Here is a 17,133-nt window from a genome sequence, read left to right as displayed (position 1 = left end):
AACGGTTGATGGGCTTTCTGAATGCAAAAAGAGCGTGCTTTGCAGTTTCCTTTACTTGACCTCGTTAGATACTGCAACCCAAATGTTGAACCGCAATTATCGCCTGCTTCATTCATTTCTGAAGCGAACAAATCGATTAAAGCGACGCTGACAACAGCTGCAAGTTGTAACAACCATGAGTTCGAATTTGGTTCGATGTGTTCTCTCTCTCTCTCGCCATTAGTTCAAACTTTTGGCAATAGATGGCACTCTTCACAGTCACTCAGTTTTTGGCAGCGTTCGGAGGAAATCGAGTATTTTCTCGAAAAGTCAAGTACGAAACACGCATACAGATAGTGAAAGAGGAGCTCAGAAAAGAGCTGCCAGTGAAGAGCTTTAATAAATCCCAATTATTGCGAGTATTTCGAGCACGGAACGGGAAGATTTTCATCCATTCATCAGCAGGAAGTAAGTATCGATCGTTGCCAAATGGAAAAACGCGTCACGGGACGCGCGAGGTGGCTGAAAGTAGGGTTTTTTTCCCTGCCTTCTCGTGAAAAATGAACGCAGAAAAGTGTAAAGAAGAAGTAGAAGCGCGCTACCCGTGGACGAAAAAGTGGGTGCTCCGTAACCCGTAACTCGAAACCACTTTTCAGCCCAACATGGACATTCGGTGCAAAATCTAAAGCCCAAGGAACTCAGTGAGAGGTGGTTGGTGAATGTGTGCGAGAGAGATCGAATTATTCATTACGAGTCCAGCTGGTTGGCTGCAGTTGGCCCTGACTGCGTGTTGTTCGGCGTACCCTCGTCGGTCAGTTAATTAATCAGTATTTCTTTGGTTTACAGGAAACACAATCGCTTGTGAATCCAAAACTGTCAACCACGTTGATCAGGGCGCGCGTGGTGTGCTGATAGTGGCCAAGTGGTAGAGAAATCGTCGCTATCGGAAGCAGTAAACGCACACACAGCCGCACACAACTTATCGGGGAGCGGCGCTCACGGTTGAGACGGCGTACAGGAGTGAAGGAGAGCGAGCGATTGGCTGAACAGAAAAGGGTGGTGTTTGGTACGTTCGGTGTGAATACGCAGTGAAGAGTGTGTCCGAACAACGGCAGTGGTAAAAAGGTCACGGTGGTAGTCCCCGGCCACGCAGAAGACATTACACAACAGGCGGAGGGTGCCTCTGTTGTGGCGAACAGGCGTTGTGAAAAAAAACAACACAGGTGGGTGCGAAGAGGTTCGCGAAGCAGTCTGCAAACAAACCACCAAACACGAGAAACACGCTGCCCTGCCATGTACATCAACAACACCGATGCACTGAAGGTATGGCTGACGGAGGTGCTGGAACCGCTGTGCGATGCCGACCCGGCCGCCCTGGCTCGCTACGTGCTGGCGCTGCTGAAAAAGGACAAACCCGAAAAGGATCTGATTGTGTCGATGAAGGAGCAACTGGACGTGTTTCTGTCGGAGGAAACGCAACCATTCCTCGAGCAACTGTTTAAGGTGATCAAAAGCGAGGACTACCTGAAAGCCGTCTCGTCCGCGACGGTTGCTCCAGCATCCATCAACGGAACTGCCGCGGCAGGAGGCGCTACTGGTGCAGCTGCTTCCGCTTCGTCCTCCAGCAGTACCACCTCGACGACCGGCAGTCCGAGCGGTATCGGAATCACTGCTGCTTCGGGATCGCACCCGACGGAGGAAGCGGTCAGTAGCAGCTCGAGAAACAGGGGGAAACGCGAATTCACGCCTCCCCTGCAACACGATGGCAACTCCCGGCAGTCCAAAGACACCAGCGGCTCGTCCGTGGCGGCTTCCCTGTCGAGTGGAAGCCTTTCGGAGCGATCGTCGTTCGATCAGGGAAAGGACCATCACCTGCACTATTACCATCACAGCTCCAATGTGCGCGAGGCAGCAGCTTCCGGTGCTGGTGCCAGCCACAGTCAGCCATCGGTTACCAGCAGTAGCGGTAACAGTATCAGCGGTAGCAGCAGCAGTCATAAACCTCATCAGCATTCGCCCATCAAAGGTTCCAGCAAGGAGGATCACGTAAGTCGAGCGGTTCCTCTGTGACCAACGGAGCGCCGTGCTTCACTTGGGTCCGGAGGTCTGTTGGGTTAAATTTGTCTCCTGTGCTCCCATTCGGTGACTATAAATATTGTTCCAAAAAAAAACCCCAATGTAAAAGCCACCTGGGGGCAAAAAGCGTGTAGAAAAGTTGCGTTGATCATAATTTATGTTACCATAGCGCCCTCTTAGCGGGCCGTATGATCCAACACCCTTCCCCACTGGCCTTTAGAGGCCATAAATAGAGCAACCGTGGGCGCGCGCTGCTTATGCAAATATTTGCGCATCGAACTTTCCCCAAAAGGTATCAGCGAAGGAAGATCATGGCCAGCGCGACGCAGCCCACGTTGAATGGAGTCTGTTTTTGTGATTGTCAGAAATTAAATTTAATTATGCGTTCATCTAACACACATCGCATTACGCGTGTCCGAGCGGGGTGCACGCACACCACATCGCGTGCAGTACACACGTATTTTTCACGATCGTTTTCAATCGTCGGGCGCTATTTTAAGCCACGCGCCGTGATGGTCCGGTGAACACCATTTGGCGCGCCGTGCATTAGTCAGTGTCTTTGAGGGGTTGGTAGTGCAAAAGCGCGTTGCAACTTGTTCCATCCTGTTCCGTCCGAAGCGGAATCGACGGTGATTTGAGAGAGTACCGTTCCATTGCTCCGTGTGTAGATTGCGCTGGGGTATAGGTATATATTTGCATACGGTTAGGGGACGGCGCGGGGTCTACTCCGGCGCTCACTGCTTACTGTATTTGCTAGCTTCGATGCGCTGATGTCGACACTGATTTTTCGTTGCGATGCGGCAGCCTACTAGTCGTTCGCTGATCTTGGTGCAACTGAGACCACTCAGGCAATGTCTACTGAGATTGAGAGTTTTGAGTTGTTGTTTGCCAGGCAAGTGCTTATCGCTGAGGTGACTATTTTGGTATAACTTTCGTTTGTTCCGATTTTTCATCTTCCATTGAACCGATGTCTAACGTATGTTTTCTCTATTTCACCCGCGTCTGCTAATCTTGATTACGGCACACAAAGGGCAAAGACAGCACTCGACGGAGTCGCCGAATGCAGAACCGATCCCGCAGTCGGTCCCGTTCCCGCTCCCGATCATTCGAGCGCCCGCGTGACACGAGACGATCACGTTCACGGGAGCGTACCCGTGGAGGCGATAATCGCGAGAAGTCGAGTCGTTCGTCGTACCGCAACAAGTCCCCCGTGCGCAGTGGCAGCGATTCGTTCCGACGCTACGATCGCAAGGGAGGTCACGGGATGTACGATCGTCGAGGTAACACCGGTAACAGCAACAACAACGGCAACAGTGTTGCCACCGGCAGCGCTGCGGGCGGCAACAACCCAACAACTACCCCGGCGTCCAATGCCGGAAACCACCCGAGCGGCAGCACGGTCGCCGGCAGTACCGGTGGTTCCGGAATTGGCACCAGCAGATCTCAGAGGATTCGTTCCCATTCGCGAAGCCGGTCACCATCACCGAATGCAGAGCGAAGAAAGTTGGCACGGTCGGTGTCTCCGAATCGTGCCCTTGCCGCAATGGCCGAAAGAGTTTCCGGTTCGACGGCGGCCACCGGTACGGGTAGTGTTGTAGGCGGGCCATCAGCGTTGTCCGTGACTTCGGCCATCACCGGAGCCCCAGCAGTACCAGTGCCGTCAGCAGCACCAGCAGCAGCATCGAGTGTGGCGACGGCCTCCGCGAGTTCTGGAGCGACCGTTGGTTCGATTGTCGCCGGTCTTGTAGCACCAGCCGTGGGGCCAGTGCCCCCTCCGGCTGTCGGACTGATGGATTTAGGGCTTGTTCCCGTTCCGGCGATCGTTGACGCTGTCGTGAATGCCGGTGTGCCACTGGGAATCACGAAGCGCCAACGGTGCCGCGACTTTGACGAAAAAGGCTACTGCATGCGTGGTGAAACCTGCCCCTGGGATCACGGCATCGATCCGGTCGTGCTGGAAGGTCTCAACAACCCCACATTGATGGCGCAGATGCGGGGTCCCGTGCCTGAGTACAACCCGGACGCACCGGGACTGTGGAACAAACCGAGCAATTTGCCTCCTCCTCCGGGGGCTCACGTCGGACGTCCGAACATTAGCCAGCGTTTGGGTGGTGCCGTCGTCGGCGGTGGTGGTCTCGGATTCGGACCGCGTGGTGTGGTCGGTCCCATCGGCGGTATGGGAGTAAACTTCCGTGGCATCGCACCGTTCCCCGGTGTTGGTGGCGGTATTTTCGCCGGCAATCCGATCGGAGCGACACCACTGCAGCGAGAACTAATCTCGGTGCCGGTGGTGGACGCAGGAAAGGGCGGGGACGTTTCGGCTCAACACGTTAACCGTCGCTTCGAACCGGAAGATGCGGTGGCAATCGCCGACGGTCCGATGAAGCGGAAAATGTCGATGAACAATCGGTTAGGGCCCCGAGTTTCGGGCCACGGTCCTGGGCCGATGCTTAACCCGCAGGCAAACTGTTCGCTCGAGTTACGCAAAATACCGCGTGGATTGAACGAGATTTCGCACTTGAACGATCACTTTTCCAAGTTTGGCAAGATCATCAACATCCAGATCCGCTACGACGGTGATCCGGAGGCGGCGATCGTAACGTTTTCCACCCACGCCGAAGCGAATGTGGCCTATCGCAGTACGGAGGCCGTGCTAAACAATCGGTTTATCAAGGTGTTTTGGCACATACCTTCGGTGTCCGGTGATCAGCCGGCCATTACACCACCGGCAAAGACGGAACACTCGTTGCGCCGTTCGTACCCGAATCAGTACAGCATTAACAACAATTTAAACACCGCCGGAGGAGCGACGCAATCCGCCACACAGCCGACGGTGGCTGGTGGTGCGGGTAATAAAACGCTTGCCACCAACCCAACGAATGATGCGTCGAAGGCGGCCTCAGACCAGAGCACCAATGCTACCACCAATGGTAATGAAAACGTAGCCCCTGTGGCCGGTGCCGGCCAGACGGCTGCCTCCGGAGCGGGCAAGCATGGCGCAAACACGAAGTTCATCAATCCCGCCACTGCTGGGCTTCTGCCGGCGAACAGCAACAAGATGAACCGGGTGGCGAACGAAATGTTACGCAAAAAGCAAGAGCAGCTGAACCAGGGCATCCACAAGCGCAAGTACGATCTGCTGGAGGCGTACCTGAAGGAGCAACGCAAGCTGCTGGAGCTGATGGTCACGTGCGAAGCGAGCGATCCGAAGCGTCCCCAGCTGAAGGCTTCGCTGAACGAGCTGCAGTCGAAGATCAACAATCTGCACAAAGAAATCGAGCAGGACCAGCAGCGCTTGGCGGCCCGTCTGGGGAAGGGTGGACCAGCGGTGGCCGGGAAGCACAAGACGAAGGAGCAGCACGAGAAGGAGTTGCTCGACGCCGAGCTGGAACTGATCGCTCAGGAGCAGCGCACGTTCCGTGCACCGGACGGTACGACCGTCACGGCCGGTGGCCCAGTGGCGGGCGCAACCGCACCCGCCGGTGGTCACAAACCCCACCACCAACAACAGCAGTACGGAGCGCGCAAAGGTGCGGGCCGTCTTGCACCGCCCGGTTCCACGAGCGTCGATCGTCGGCCCACGACGATGGTCGTCAGTGGATTCTCGGTCGACGACGCCGAAGAGCTGCTTGGCCATTTTAAGCATTTCGGTGAGATCACCAAACACCAGCTCGATCTAACGGTGCCATCGCTGACCCTCAGCTACAGCACGCGGCAGGTGGCCGAGAAGGCACTGGCACGGGGTAAGCTGTTCAAGTATCAAACCCTCGCGATCGTCTGGGCATCGGTTTCCCCTGTTCCGGCGGCAGTGCCGCCCACTGCTGCGGCTGGCGTTATTGCGGGCTCGGGTGCTCCTGAAACGGAGGATGTTAAGATGGCGATCAGCGGCAAAGAGGGAAATCCGTTGGTCGGTAGTAATGAAGGGGAGGATCAACTGGCCGCGAACGTGAACCTTGGCACCGAAGCAGACACGGATCGGACCGTAGGAGGAACTGGCGGCGCTGGTGGTGGTGGTCTGGATTTGAATTCGTCGTCGATGGAAACGCTGCTCGAAACGGACGACCTCACGGAGATGCCGCTGGTCGAGGAGGAGGAAGAAGAAGACGACATAGAGCCGGAGCGTTCCTGGCGTCGTTGAAAGATGCTTGCCGCATTACGGTTCCGGCCACGTGCCCACGGGCACAGAAGCGTTATTTTTTTTTAATCTTCCTTCGTGCTGTTGAAGCCCTAGTTAGTATGTAGAGATTTGATGTGTGTGTTTTATTTTAATGATACTCTCGTAATCCTCCCATAGTGGCGTCCGCAAGTGCGAGATTCATTCAATTTGCAGGCTTTGAATTGTGCGTTTGTTTCGGTCGGACCCGGTGAAAGCTTCCGAATTCTTTCCGTGCCCCTATTTTGCGTATCATGGAGGACAGGTGTGAGGCCACAACAATGTAGTGACTGCGTTCATAGAGTCGTGTTTGGGTAGACTAACTGACGAGACGAAGTGCCCCCAATAGACAGGGACAAAGCTGGTCAACAATACGTATACAACATTGAACTAATAGTGAAAGGCACGTACGCGGCGCCACGGTTTAGGTCATGAAAAGAGCAAAGCAAAAAATAACTTGGTTGTAAATGAAGGGAAGAAACGAAAGCTGGAACAAAAATACCACACATAACAAAAAAAAAGCGAAAACATACAAAAAATAGAAACGACAATCTTTTGGCCGACCAGTCAAAAGAAAAACAGAAAAAATTAAAGAAGAACAAAAAAAGGAACCATTTCAAAATGGTTCGTTCGGTCACATCCATTGCGTGGTAAATGGAATTAAAAGAAAAGAATAAGCGAGTAAACAACATGCATGCATGCTGCTAACGTAAAAATAAAAGGTTAAAAGAGATGATTTCAAAAAAGAATTCAAACGAAAACAACTCATCTGTGCGATAGGAGTTGAAATAGTCATACAAACAAACAAACTTGTGTTTTTGCTTTATTTTTCTTCGGGCAACGTGTGCACTAGGCACTTGGCGGAATTGGCCACACACTGCCCACATCCGAAAATTTTGACACTAAACCCAAAAGAAAGTTAATTTTAACCATGATTCGTATAAAAACCTTTTTCTGAATTTTGACCATTTAAACTAAGCATCACGACCAGTGTGCGATGATGCTGGTCGAAAGTCGATGGCTGTCAAAGTGACGTTGGCGATTGTTGTCTGTCAGAGAAGAAACAGTTCGAAATTGCAAACACGCTGCCTTTGACCGAGGATCATCGAAGTAATAAAACGACCGAAGTTCATCTTTCTGCTTGGGTACGATGGCGAACGTGGACGATATGTTCAGTGTGTTTGATGAAGAGAACTCCGACGACGACGACCAGGGAGTGCCAATTGTCTTGGACATGGAACAAGAGGCCGACGGTGTTGTAGCCGCCGAAGGAGACACCAATCGGTACGGTTTCTTTTGCCCGGGCACCTGGATTCAAAGGCACTTACCATAGCAATCCGTCTTTGCAGGGAAACCACGGGTACAAAACGTGAATTTCAGGATACCGATCCGCTGGATGAGGACGGCGTGGCCGCGAAAAAGGTGAAGGTAGAGTCCCTGCTGGACGACATAAAGTAAGTAATCTCGAAATGATCTCGCACAGCACCGAAATGATCTCGCACTGACCGAACGCTATCTCGCAGTTTGGACAGCATCGAGAGCCGCATCAAGGTTCACACGATCCAGTCGCCGGATGCGTGCACGCACGAAGTGGCCGTCTATCCGGATCAGAAGTACATGCCGCTGGTGGCCCCGGCCGGTCCACCCTCCAAGGAGTACCCGTTTGTGTTGGATCCGTTTCAGCGTGAGGCGATCCTGTGCATCGAAAACAGTCAGTCGGTGCTGGTGTCGGCCCACACGTCCGCAGGTAAAACGGTGGTGGCGGAGTACGCGATCGCCAAATCACTGGCGGACAAGCAGCGAGTCATCTACACGACGCCCATCAAGGCACTGTCGAATCAGAAGTACCGCGAGTTTCACGAAGAATTCAAAGACGTCGGTCTGGTGACGGGCGATGTGACGATCAATCCGACCGCCTCGTGTCTGATCATGACGACGGAAATTCTGCGCAACATGCTGTACCGGGGTTCGGAGATAATGCGCGAGGTAGGATGGGTGGTTTTTGACGAAATCCACTACATGCGCGACAAGGAGCGTGGCGTCGTTTGGGAGGAAACACTTATTCTGCTGCCGGACAACGTGCATTACGTGTTTCTGTCGGCCACCATCCCGAACGCGCGCCAGTTTGCGGAATGGGTGTGCAATCTGCACAAGCAACCGTGCCACGTGGTGTACACCGACTACCGGCCGACGCCACTGCAGCATTACCTCTTCCCGGTCGGTGGTGACGGTATTCACCTGGTGGTGGACGAACGGGGCCAGTTTAAGGAGGACAACTTTAACACCGCCATGAACGTGCTGCAGACGGCGGGCGAAGCGGCCAAGGGAGATCTGAAGAACAAGCGGGGCAGCCTGAAGGCGACGAACGCGGGCGAGACGAACATTTTCAAGATCGTCAAGATGATCATGGAGCGCAACTTTGCCCCGGTGATCATCTTCTCGTTCAGCAAGAAGGACTGCGAGATATTTGCGATGCAGATGGCGAAGCTAGACTTTAACTCCACCACCGAGAAGAAGCTGGTGGACGAGGTGTTTAACAACGCGATGGACGTGCTGACGGAGGAGGACCGGCAGCTGCCGCAGGTGGAGAACGTTCTGCCACTGCTGCGCCGCGGCATCGGCATCCACCACGGTGGGCTGCTGCCGATTCTGAAGGAAACCATCGAGATCCTGTTCGGCGAGGGTCTGATCAAGGCACTGTTTGCAACCGAAACGTTCGCCATGGGCCTGAACATGCCGGCCCGCACCGTACTGTTTACGGGGCCACGCAAGTTCGATGGCAAAGACTTCCGATGGGTCACGTCGGGCGAATACATTCAAATGTCGGGCCGTGCCGGTCGGCGTGGGTTGGACGACAAGGGTATCGTGATACTGATGATCGATGAAGCCGTGTCACCGGCGGTTGGCCGCGAGATCGTGCAGGGCAAACCGGATCCGATCAATTCGGCGTTCCACCTGACGTACAACATGGTGCTGAACTTGCTGCGCGTCGAAGAGATCAACCCGGAGTACATGCTGGAGCGATCGTTCTTCCAGTTCCAGAACCAATCGTCGATCCCGGACATTTACAAGCGAGTGCAGGAGAAGCAGCGCCAGCTGCAGGCGATCCACATTAAGGAGGAGCAGTCGATCGCTTCGTACCACCACATCCGCGAACAGCTCGACACGCTCGGCAAGCAGTTCCGGGAGTACATTACGAAACCTATCTACCTGGTGCCCTTTCTACAGCCTGGCCGCATGATTAAGATTCAGTCCGATGTGGGCGAGTTCGAGTGGGGCATTATCGTGAACTTCAAGAAGGAGAACGCGGACCAGAAACAAAACCCACTGAAGACGGAGCAGCGGGTGGTGATCGATGTGTTGCTCCACGTGGCGGACGATTTCGAGCGGGACGGCATCCCGAAACCGTGCCCAGTGGGAAAACGCGGATCGGTGGAGGTCGTTCCGGTGCTGCATAAGCTAGTGTCGCGCATCAGCTCGCTGCGCGTGTACTATCCGAACGATCTGCGCCCGGCAGACAACCGCCGATCGGTGCTGAAGACGATCGAGGAGGTAAAGAAACGGTTCCCGCAGGGACCACCGTTGCTGAACCCGATCACCGATATGCACATCAAGGAGAAGGACTTTCAGGGGGTCGTCGACTTGATCGACAAGTTCGAGAAGCGACTTTTTGCGCACCCGCTGCACGAATCGCCCGAGCTCGGTCGCCTGTACGGCAAATACACGGACAAGCTGGACCTCGAGAAGGAACTGAGGGCGGAGAAGAATGCGCTGCGCGAGGCGCAGAGTTTGCTGCACATGAACGAACTGAAGCACCGGAAGCGCGTGTTGCGTCGGCTCGGGTACTGCACCACGGCGGACGTGATCGAGTTCAAGGGACGGGTCGCGTGTGAACTGAGCTGCGCGGACGAGCTGCTCATCACCGAAATGCTGTTCAACGGAACGTTCACCGAGCTCGGTCCGGCCCAGGCGTGTGCGCTGCTCAGCTGCTTCGTGTGCGACGAAAAGAGTAACGAAGCGCCCGCGTCGGCCCAGGAGCTTTCGGGCCCACTGCGCCAGATGCAGGATCTCGCGCGCCGGATAGCGAAGGTATCGAACGAATGCAAGGTGGACGTGGACGAGGAACGGTACGTGGAATCGTTCAAGCCGTACCTGATGGATGTGGTGCTGGCCTGGTGTAAGGGCGCCTTGTTTTCGGACCTCTGTCGGATGACGGAAATTTTCGAGGGCTCCATCATTCGCTGCATGCGCCGGCTGGAGGAGCTGCTGCGCCAGATGGTACAGGCGTCGAAAACTATCGGCAACACCGACCTGGAGAACAAGTTCTCCGAAGCGATCCGGTTGCTGAAACGCGACATTGTCTTCGCCGCGTCACTGTATCTGTAGTGCGCTAGCGAAATGGCATTTGTCGAAACTATCGTAAGGGGAACACTTGTAATGCTGGAGACAAAAATACATGAACTAATTGTGCTGCAATTCGTCGTTCTGATCACTATTATTATAGCGAAAATAAACTTTAAAATGATGTCTTCTTGCCGTTTCATCGTCGATCGGGTAAATCGAGTTGTAAATGATATGGCGGAATAACAAATATCCAATTATCGTACAAATAAATAACACATGTTCCGAATAGTCCCGGGTCTGACGCATAAATTCTGGATAAATTACAGGCAAGGAAGTGAAGTGTAACGGTTACGATACACAAGGGGCTCAAAAGGGACCCAGATCATAGAACAAAATTATAAATACGCAAAGGTTCGACCGAAACCGTTAGACGGAGTTAGAACTTAGAAGTTAAATATTCTTAGCTACGGAACCCTCGTGGCTAGAGTCTTTTACTAATTAATTTTAAAATTAATTCCTTAGTGTACCTCTTTTCGGTACCAGTTCCGTGTTCAAATAGTGCTCCCCGAAAAAAGGGCTTTCGATGTTAGGCGTCCCCATGTCCTTTCGGCCGGTTCCTGCCAGCTGTCACAGGACCTTTCGGTTTCGAAGCTTTTATCGACCGCCCGCTGCATGTGTCAGAGTTGGGTCGCGGCGGGCCATCTCGTCGGGAAGCCTGACAGCAGCAGAAGCAGCAAACGCGAGTTGGGTGGCCGCTAGGATCGGCACCGTGCATCGGGAAAATCGCACCGACCTCGTGGAATCGCGCTTTTCTCATCTTCCCTGCGGCGTGTAAGTGTCCGGTGGGCGTTCGAGCAGAAATGGTGAATTGACCAAGCGTCACGGGTTTTGCACGGATTCGGTGTAAATTGTGGAAACGTGGACGACAAGGCGGACTTTTGTCGGACTGTCGGCCAGGGGTGGGGCGTTCGTGCGATGTTCTTTTCCGGCCCTCGGGGGTGCGCTGGGTGGTGACCCGGGAGGGAAGGTGGCCCTTCGATGGCGCCTGCGCCCACGATAACTCGCGCAAAACGACCGAACGACCATTGCCGTGAACATCCGACGGTGGTCGACGACGGGCGTTCGGTAACAGGGTGTCGTTCGTCTCAAGAACCCCTTGCGGGTGTGTGGGGCCGGTGGTGTGGTCAGGTCGACGACGACGAGCATCGAGCATCGAGAGAGAGAGAGAGAGCGAGAGAAAGGCCCACGGAATACGCGCGCGTTTCCCGTTGGCCTCGTAGTAGCGCCTGGCGTGCGTACGGCTCGTGTTCATCTTTTCTCGGTACCGGACGCCCCGTCGTCGTCCTCGACGGAGTGTGTCCTCGTAGAGGGTTTGGGATTTTTTCCTCCTCCTCGGTTCTCGGTAAGGTCCGAGTGCGGAACACACAGCAATGGGTGCCCGCGAAAATGGTGGTGAAATTATTGTTTCGTAGCAAAGAACAGGGACGGAAAACAGGACAGGATTCCCGTCAGCTGTATGGGAACCGTGGTCGTTGCAGTGCAAGGGTAGGGTGGGGGGAAGTTTTCAAAAAACCAGCTCGGGACCCCCAGTAAGTGGAACGCCGTTGTGTAAATTCATATATATAATTGAATAAAGTGCCCGATCCTTGCTGGCCACAAACAAAAGCCCCGAGAGAGGTCCTCGATTGTGCAAGCCGACGCTGTGTGTGTGTGTGTGTATGTGTGCGTGCGCCGTGGCTTGTCCCCTGCGGCTTGCCATTAGTGCACTGGGTTTTCCATGAAGCGAAAAAACGGTTCCGTTTCCCTTCCTTGGCGGTGGCCTCCCCTAGTGTTACGACCCTTCGATTATGGTAACTTGATTAGACGGATGTTGGGGACGGCGCGGGAGTTGGAGAGTGTCCTGAAGCCCACCGCCACCCCGTGTTCGGTGCTGGTCCCCCGGCTGGTCCGGTGGCACGCGTGCATGCGCGCGAAGCCATAGCCAAAATCGCACCGAATGCGAAGGAACTGGAGTGACCAGAGCCGCAGCAGAGTGAGTGAGACAAAATGCGAGCCACCCTTCGCGCGGGAGCCTTTCCGTGCCGCTGCTGGAATGCCCGTGTATTAAGGGTGGCCGAGGACTAAGGGGCGCATTGTGGTCCCAAGATGCGCCGCCGTTCCGATTCGACAGACCAATTGTGCAATATTCACCGAAGCCTGTGTTTGACAGTTGGCAAAACGTGGGCTACTGTGATGTGGAAGACCAAACCGTAGCAAAATGCAGTGCCAATAGTGCATGTGACCTCTCGAGGCTGTTTGATAACACTCGAGGTGTCCACTCAGCTGCAGATGCGACTGCGGCCGTCCCGTGTGTATATGTGTGTGGAAAGGCGTTAATGGCTGGTGTAGTACTACAGTGGCCGCTACTACGGAATAGTAGTGACATAGTATCCCTCGGCTCACTGGAGCGCTGAGTGTGAGAGAGGGAGAGAACCAGATCGTAGCAGACACTGCACCGAAGCTACCGTTCATCTCATCGAGGTACCGAAAAGGATACAGTGTTTGGAGTGTGGACGGGAGCCTACATTGTAGAAAAGGACCACACAAGGTTGGCTCAGAGTTGCCTGCTTTCGGATAAATTGTACTTTCAAACAATAGAGTGCTGATCGCCAACATTATGTAAGAAAGAGTTACAGAATATTATGTAAAGAACTGCCCAAATCAACTGCCCTGCCCTGCCCTTGCAGGCTCCGGAAGTTCCGGATTTACCGATGCAATTTCCTTACACATATACACACGCGCGGATATCTTCTGCAAGGATCGAAGCTACAAGGTCATCCGAAAAAGAGGCAATCGGTTAAGCGGACTGCGTGTAAACTCGACCGTATGTGTATAGGTGTGTGCAGTGCGATACAGAGCCTACCACGTGTTCGTACGCTGCACCGCCTGCTGTGTGCTGGTGTTGGTGAAACCAGCGCCGGTGCATTTTCGATGCACTCTCTCTCTCTCTCTCTCTCGGTGCACACTGGTGTTCGTTGGTGAAACAATCGCCTACTGTGTGTGTTTTTTTGTTGTTGAAGGGATACGCATTGTGTGTGCACGGGTGTGTACGTTTGATTAAGGAGTTGCCCGAGGATTGGGGCCGAAAAGTGAAGGAAGATTCGCGTTTAAAGGTGCTTTCGAAACACAATTTTAATTTCTATTACTAAAAGGATATTAGCAGACCACAGACCACCGAAAAACAAGTGATTTATGCTTAATTTTACATTGGAAGCCCTAAAGCCGGCTTGGATAAACATTCGATCGCAACAAGCTCTTTGGTCCGGTTTTTAGGATGGGTTGTTTGGCCCACAAACTTCGCTCGGATGGTGCAATTTATATTTAAATTGAATGTTTTATTAACACCCCATTCTCCTATATTCCCCGTGCGCCCCTGACCCCGCCCCCCAGGTTGCCGGTTCGGATCCACCGCGCCCGATCGCGCTGAGAATATGTGACCACGGTTCGAACGGTTCGTAACGCCTTCTTGCGCGTGAGACGAGTGAAACATTCCGGAAAGTGTTTGTGTCTGTGTGCGTATGTGTGTTTGTGGGCTTAGTGGAGGTTACAGCCGTAAAGGAAGATAAATAAACCATAAACCAGTTGCCGCGGGGCTTTTGAACCCGGGTGGGCCAGCAAACAAACGTCGGCTGTGGAGTAGTGCGGCGTAGTGTGGTACGTGTTCGCGTGTCACGGGCGGCCCAACATAAAACATCCCATCGGGGAGGGGGAAGGAGCGGAATCAGCACCACCATGGAGCCGCCACCAGCTCAGAGTCGGTGGTCTCGCTGGAGACGGCGCCATTTGCTAACCGGATCGTTACTGTTGCTGTTTTGTCTGTTGCTAACGTTCGATCCCGCGCCCGTGGCCGCCGACCCGGACGAGGACATACCCCACAACGAGTAAGTATCGCCCGTACTGTCGGCGCGTAAACTAGTGAAACGGTTGGAATTGTTTCAACAAAACTTTGTTTTTAGTTTCGGGTTCGCGATCAGATTCACTAGCATCGAAAACGAATTTTGAGGCTCCAGTTTGATTACTTCTATTTCATTCATTGTCGTCATTCGGTTAAAAATCGAATCCTTCGGTCTGTTAGCATTAATTCACGTTGGTCGGATGTTTTCCTTGCACTGCCAACGTTTCGGGTAACGGATGAGTAAGAAGATTCCCAATCGAATTATTTCTACTGATACTTTGCCAAGGCCAATACTGTAGCGCTTTGTGCCTGAGATTCTGGGCTTTGAGATCTGGTGCATAGCAGTTCCGGACGATGGCGATTGATTCCGGGAACCGAGCAAAATGCTTCCTGGTGGGCCACCGGAAAGTACGGCTCCTGGAACGTCCAGCTGCAGCGTGCACTGCTGCTGCTTGGAACTGCTGGAAGCCCTTGGCAGCGCTTTCTGGTTCCCGAGGAATAGTTGAAAAGTTTAAATTGTTTAAATTATCTCCACAACACCCCACAGACGGTGTGGGGCTGGCAACTCTCTGGGTTGGGCTCGGCTTTCGGGTGAATTTATATTTATTCGTAAAAAACACATAATCACCTCCGGGAAAAGTTCTCGCCGACGCGCTGGCACCGTCGACGGCTTGTGGTGACGCTGATTTTGCAAGTGTTCTGAATTCTTCCCACTCGGCCCAGTGCTAGGGCGAAGCCGAGTCGGGCCCGTGCCCGTGCTGTGCCCACGGAACGCCGGGATTTCGGGGTATTTCGGTGGTTTTGCTCAAGACAATGGTGGCAACAAGGATCCCCAGGGTGGCTCCCCAGACGTAGAACCCGCAGCCGGCCCGACGGTGGCCTGAAGATGCATTTCATTATCTCCCTACTCCTAAAACTCATTACAATCCGTGTGTTCGGTGACGGGGCGGTGACGTGCATCGAGATTGCTCGGGCTGTCCCTAATGCGCTCCGAGCCCCATCGGACCGGGGTTTCTCGTTTGCTATTTATTTAAGCACATGCGTCACGGGCTCGGAATGGGTCTTGTTAAACAACATTGTCCCACTCTCGGAGTCACTCGGTCGAAAAGTAATGTCTACGTGACTACGTGGCATCAACCGACATAGACGACGACGGGTGGCTGCGCGCCTTTGTGCATCGTGATTGCGAAGAAACGATTGCCGGATTTGCCAACCAGCTTCGCTGCATGCTGGAACACATGCTGCGCGGTGTGTAATTAGTTACGCTGCAAGTTTCAGCGCTCCGAAAGTTACGAGATGCTGACGAAAGTGTAAAAGAACTACGAAAACTACGGTCCCGGCGATGGGATGATCCCGATTTGCGGCGGTTCTTCGAAACTGGGAACCTTTGTGTGACTCTAGAAATTCCCCTTTGTGAGCCGTAAGTTACGTAACGCGTTAAGAACACGATCACGTACTTTAAATTTAAGTGCTCTTGTTCGGTGCCGTTTTGTGTTTCAACCTACTGCTGACCCATTCGATGCTTGAAGCTTATACAAGATGGGACATAAACGACAATGTCTTTAATGTATTGGATAGAGTAGGGACTATTTTAATGGTAACGACATAGATTTAAAGGAATAGAGAGAGATTTTTGAGCTATAAGCCCGATTTCCCGATATTTTTTACCACAGTAGTACACATTATTAGCTGTCAAATGCGTCGCTTGCATCGATCGAATTGTTCCCTGCCTTCAAAAAGTTTCAATAATTTTGCATTTTCGCGAGCTACGTATATCCGATTGCTACACATGTCAGTGACTTATGGTGAAAAGTTCGGCCATCTTGAGCAATCAGATAATTTTTGACAGCTGTGTTGCTTGGAAAAGATTTGGCTCATCGTCGATTTTTGTCTCTTCCAAAAAATGGATGGCAAAGAAAAATGGAAGAATAAAATTTTGTGTGAAAAAAGAAATGACGAGCGCGAACGCATTCAAAATGTTGACTGTGGCTTATGGTGAAACAATTGTGACCCAAAAAATCAAAAATCGGATAAATGTAGGCAGATTAACTTCAAAATTATCAGAAGTTGTTGAACACACCACGTATCTCAACAGTACACTCTCAGATGCCTACTGCCACGGATACACCCAAGGGACACCTTTTCTGGTTGTGGTCGACCATGCTGGGTAATGGAAAACAATCAAAGCAAACCAAGTGGCAGTTTGTTCGTTTCGTGTTTGTGTTTAACTGATGGTAAAACGTTGACCTAATCAATAAGAAACCATTGTGTAAGTGTAATTGCTGTCATTATCCAGCATAAATACATCAATCATCTAAACAGTGTGACCTTCAAAGACTGGCTTCACCAGTAACTGGTGCGTTTCTCTGGGCCCAACACCACCTAGGCATTGTAACAAATGCACGGCCGGAACTTTCGGGTGTGGCTTGTTCCAACCGCACACAGCACAGCGCCTCCCGACAGATGGTCCTTCGGAGGACTTTCAACGAAAAGCCTCCCGAGGTCAGTGCCAGTGCAGCGGTCTCCCCGCCCGGGTTGAGTGAAAAGAATTTCCAATAAATCCTTCCGGGCGCCGTGCGGGGAAACCTTGGTTCGTACCACATTTTACACCGCCAGATGGAAATGCTGTCCCTCCCCGAGTGCAACC

The 17,133-nt window shown here is 52.9% G+C and overlaps 3 protein-coding genes across 5 annotated transcripts in view; all 3 read left to right on the top strand.

Moving 5' to 3' along the window:
• Positions 1-941: 941 nt before the first annotated feature.
• On the top strand, positions 942-6,997 carry LOC131208214 (zinc finger protein swm). Its single transcript, XM_058200866.1, has 2 exons — positions 942-2,025; positions 3,086-6,997. Exons 1-2 carry the CDS (start codon positions 1,273-1,275, stop codon positions 6,191-6,193), a joined length of 3,861 nt encoding a protein of 1,286 aa, XP_058056849.1. The 5' UTR covers positions 942-1,272; the 3' UTR covers positions 6,194-6,997.
• A 361-nt stretch (positions 6,998-7,358) lies between these two features.
• Positions 7,359-10,756, top strand: LOC131209611 (exosome RNA helicase MTR4). Of its 2 annotated transcripts, none has more exons than XM_058202717.1 (3): positions 7,359-7,466; positions 7,529-7,662; positions 7,732-10,756. In XM_058202717.1, exons 1-3 carry the CDS (start codon positions 7,359-7,361, stop codon positions 10,592-10,594), a joined length of 3,105 nt encoding a protein of 1,034 aa, XP_058058700.1. In that variant the 3' UTR covers positions 10,595-10,756. The 2 variants fall into 2 exon arrangements, with proteins under 2 accessions (XP_058058700.1, XP_058058699.1); XM_058202716.1 differs by having other exon boundaries at positions 7,359-7,492; positions 7,558-7,662.
• Positions 10,757-14,323: 3,567 nt separating this feature from the next.
• LOC131209962 (voltage-dependent calcium channel subunit alpha-2/delta-4) overlaps positions 14,324-17,133 on the top strand; it is a 34,736-nt gene continuing 31,926 nt past the window's right edge. For both annotated transcript variants that reach the window (XM_058203139.1, XM_058203138.1), the window contains exon 1: positions 14,324-14,472. In XM_058203139.1, the coding sequence (XP_058059122.1) occupies positions 14,324-14,472 (149 nt within the window). The remainder of the gene's footprint in view (positions 14,473-17,133) is intronic.

This window comes from Anopheles bellator, chromosome 2 (assembly GCF_943735745.2).
Source record: "Anopheles bellator chromosome 2, idAnoBellAS_SP24_06.2, whole genome shotgun sequence".
In the NCBI taxonomy this organism is placed as follows: Eukaryota; Metazoa; Arthropoda; class Insecta; order Diptera; family Culicidae; genus Anopheles; species Anopheles bellator.
Note: the sequence above shows the minus strand (reverse complement) of the source record. Positions and strands in the feature narration are given on the sequence as shown.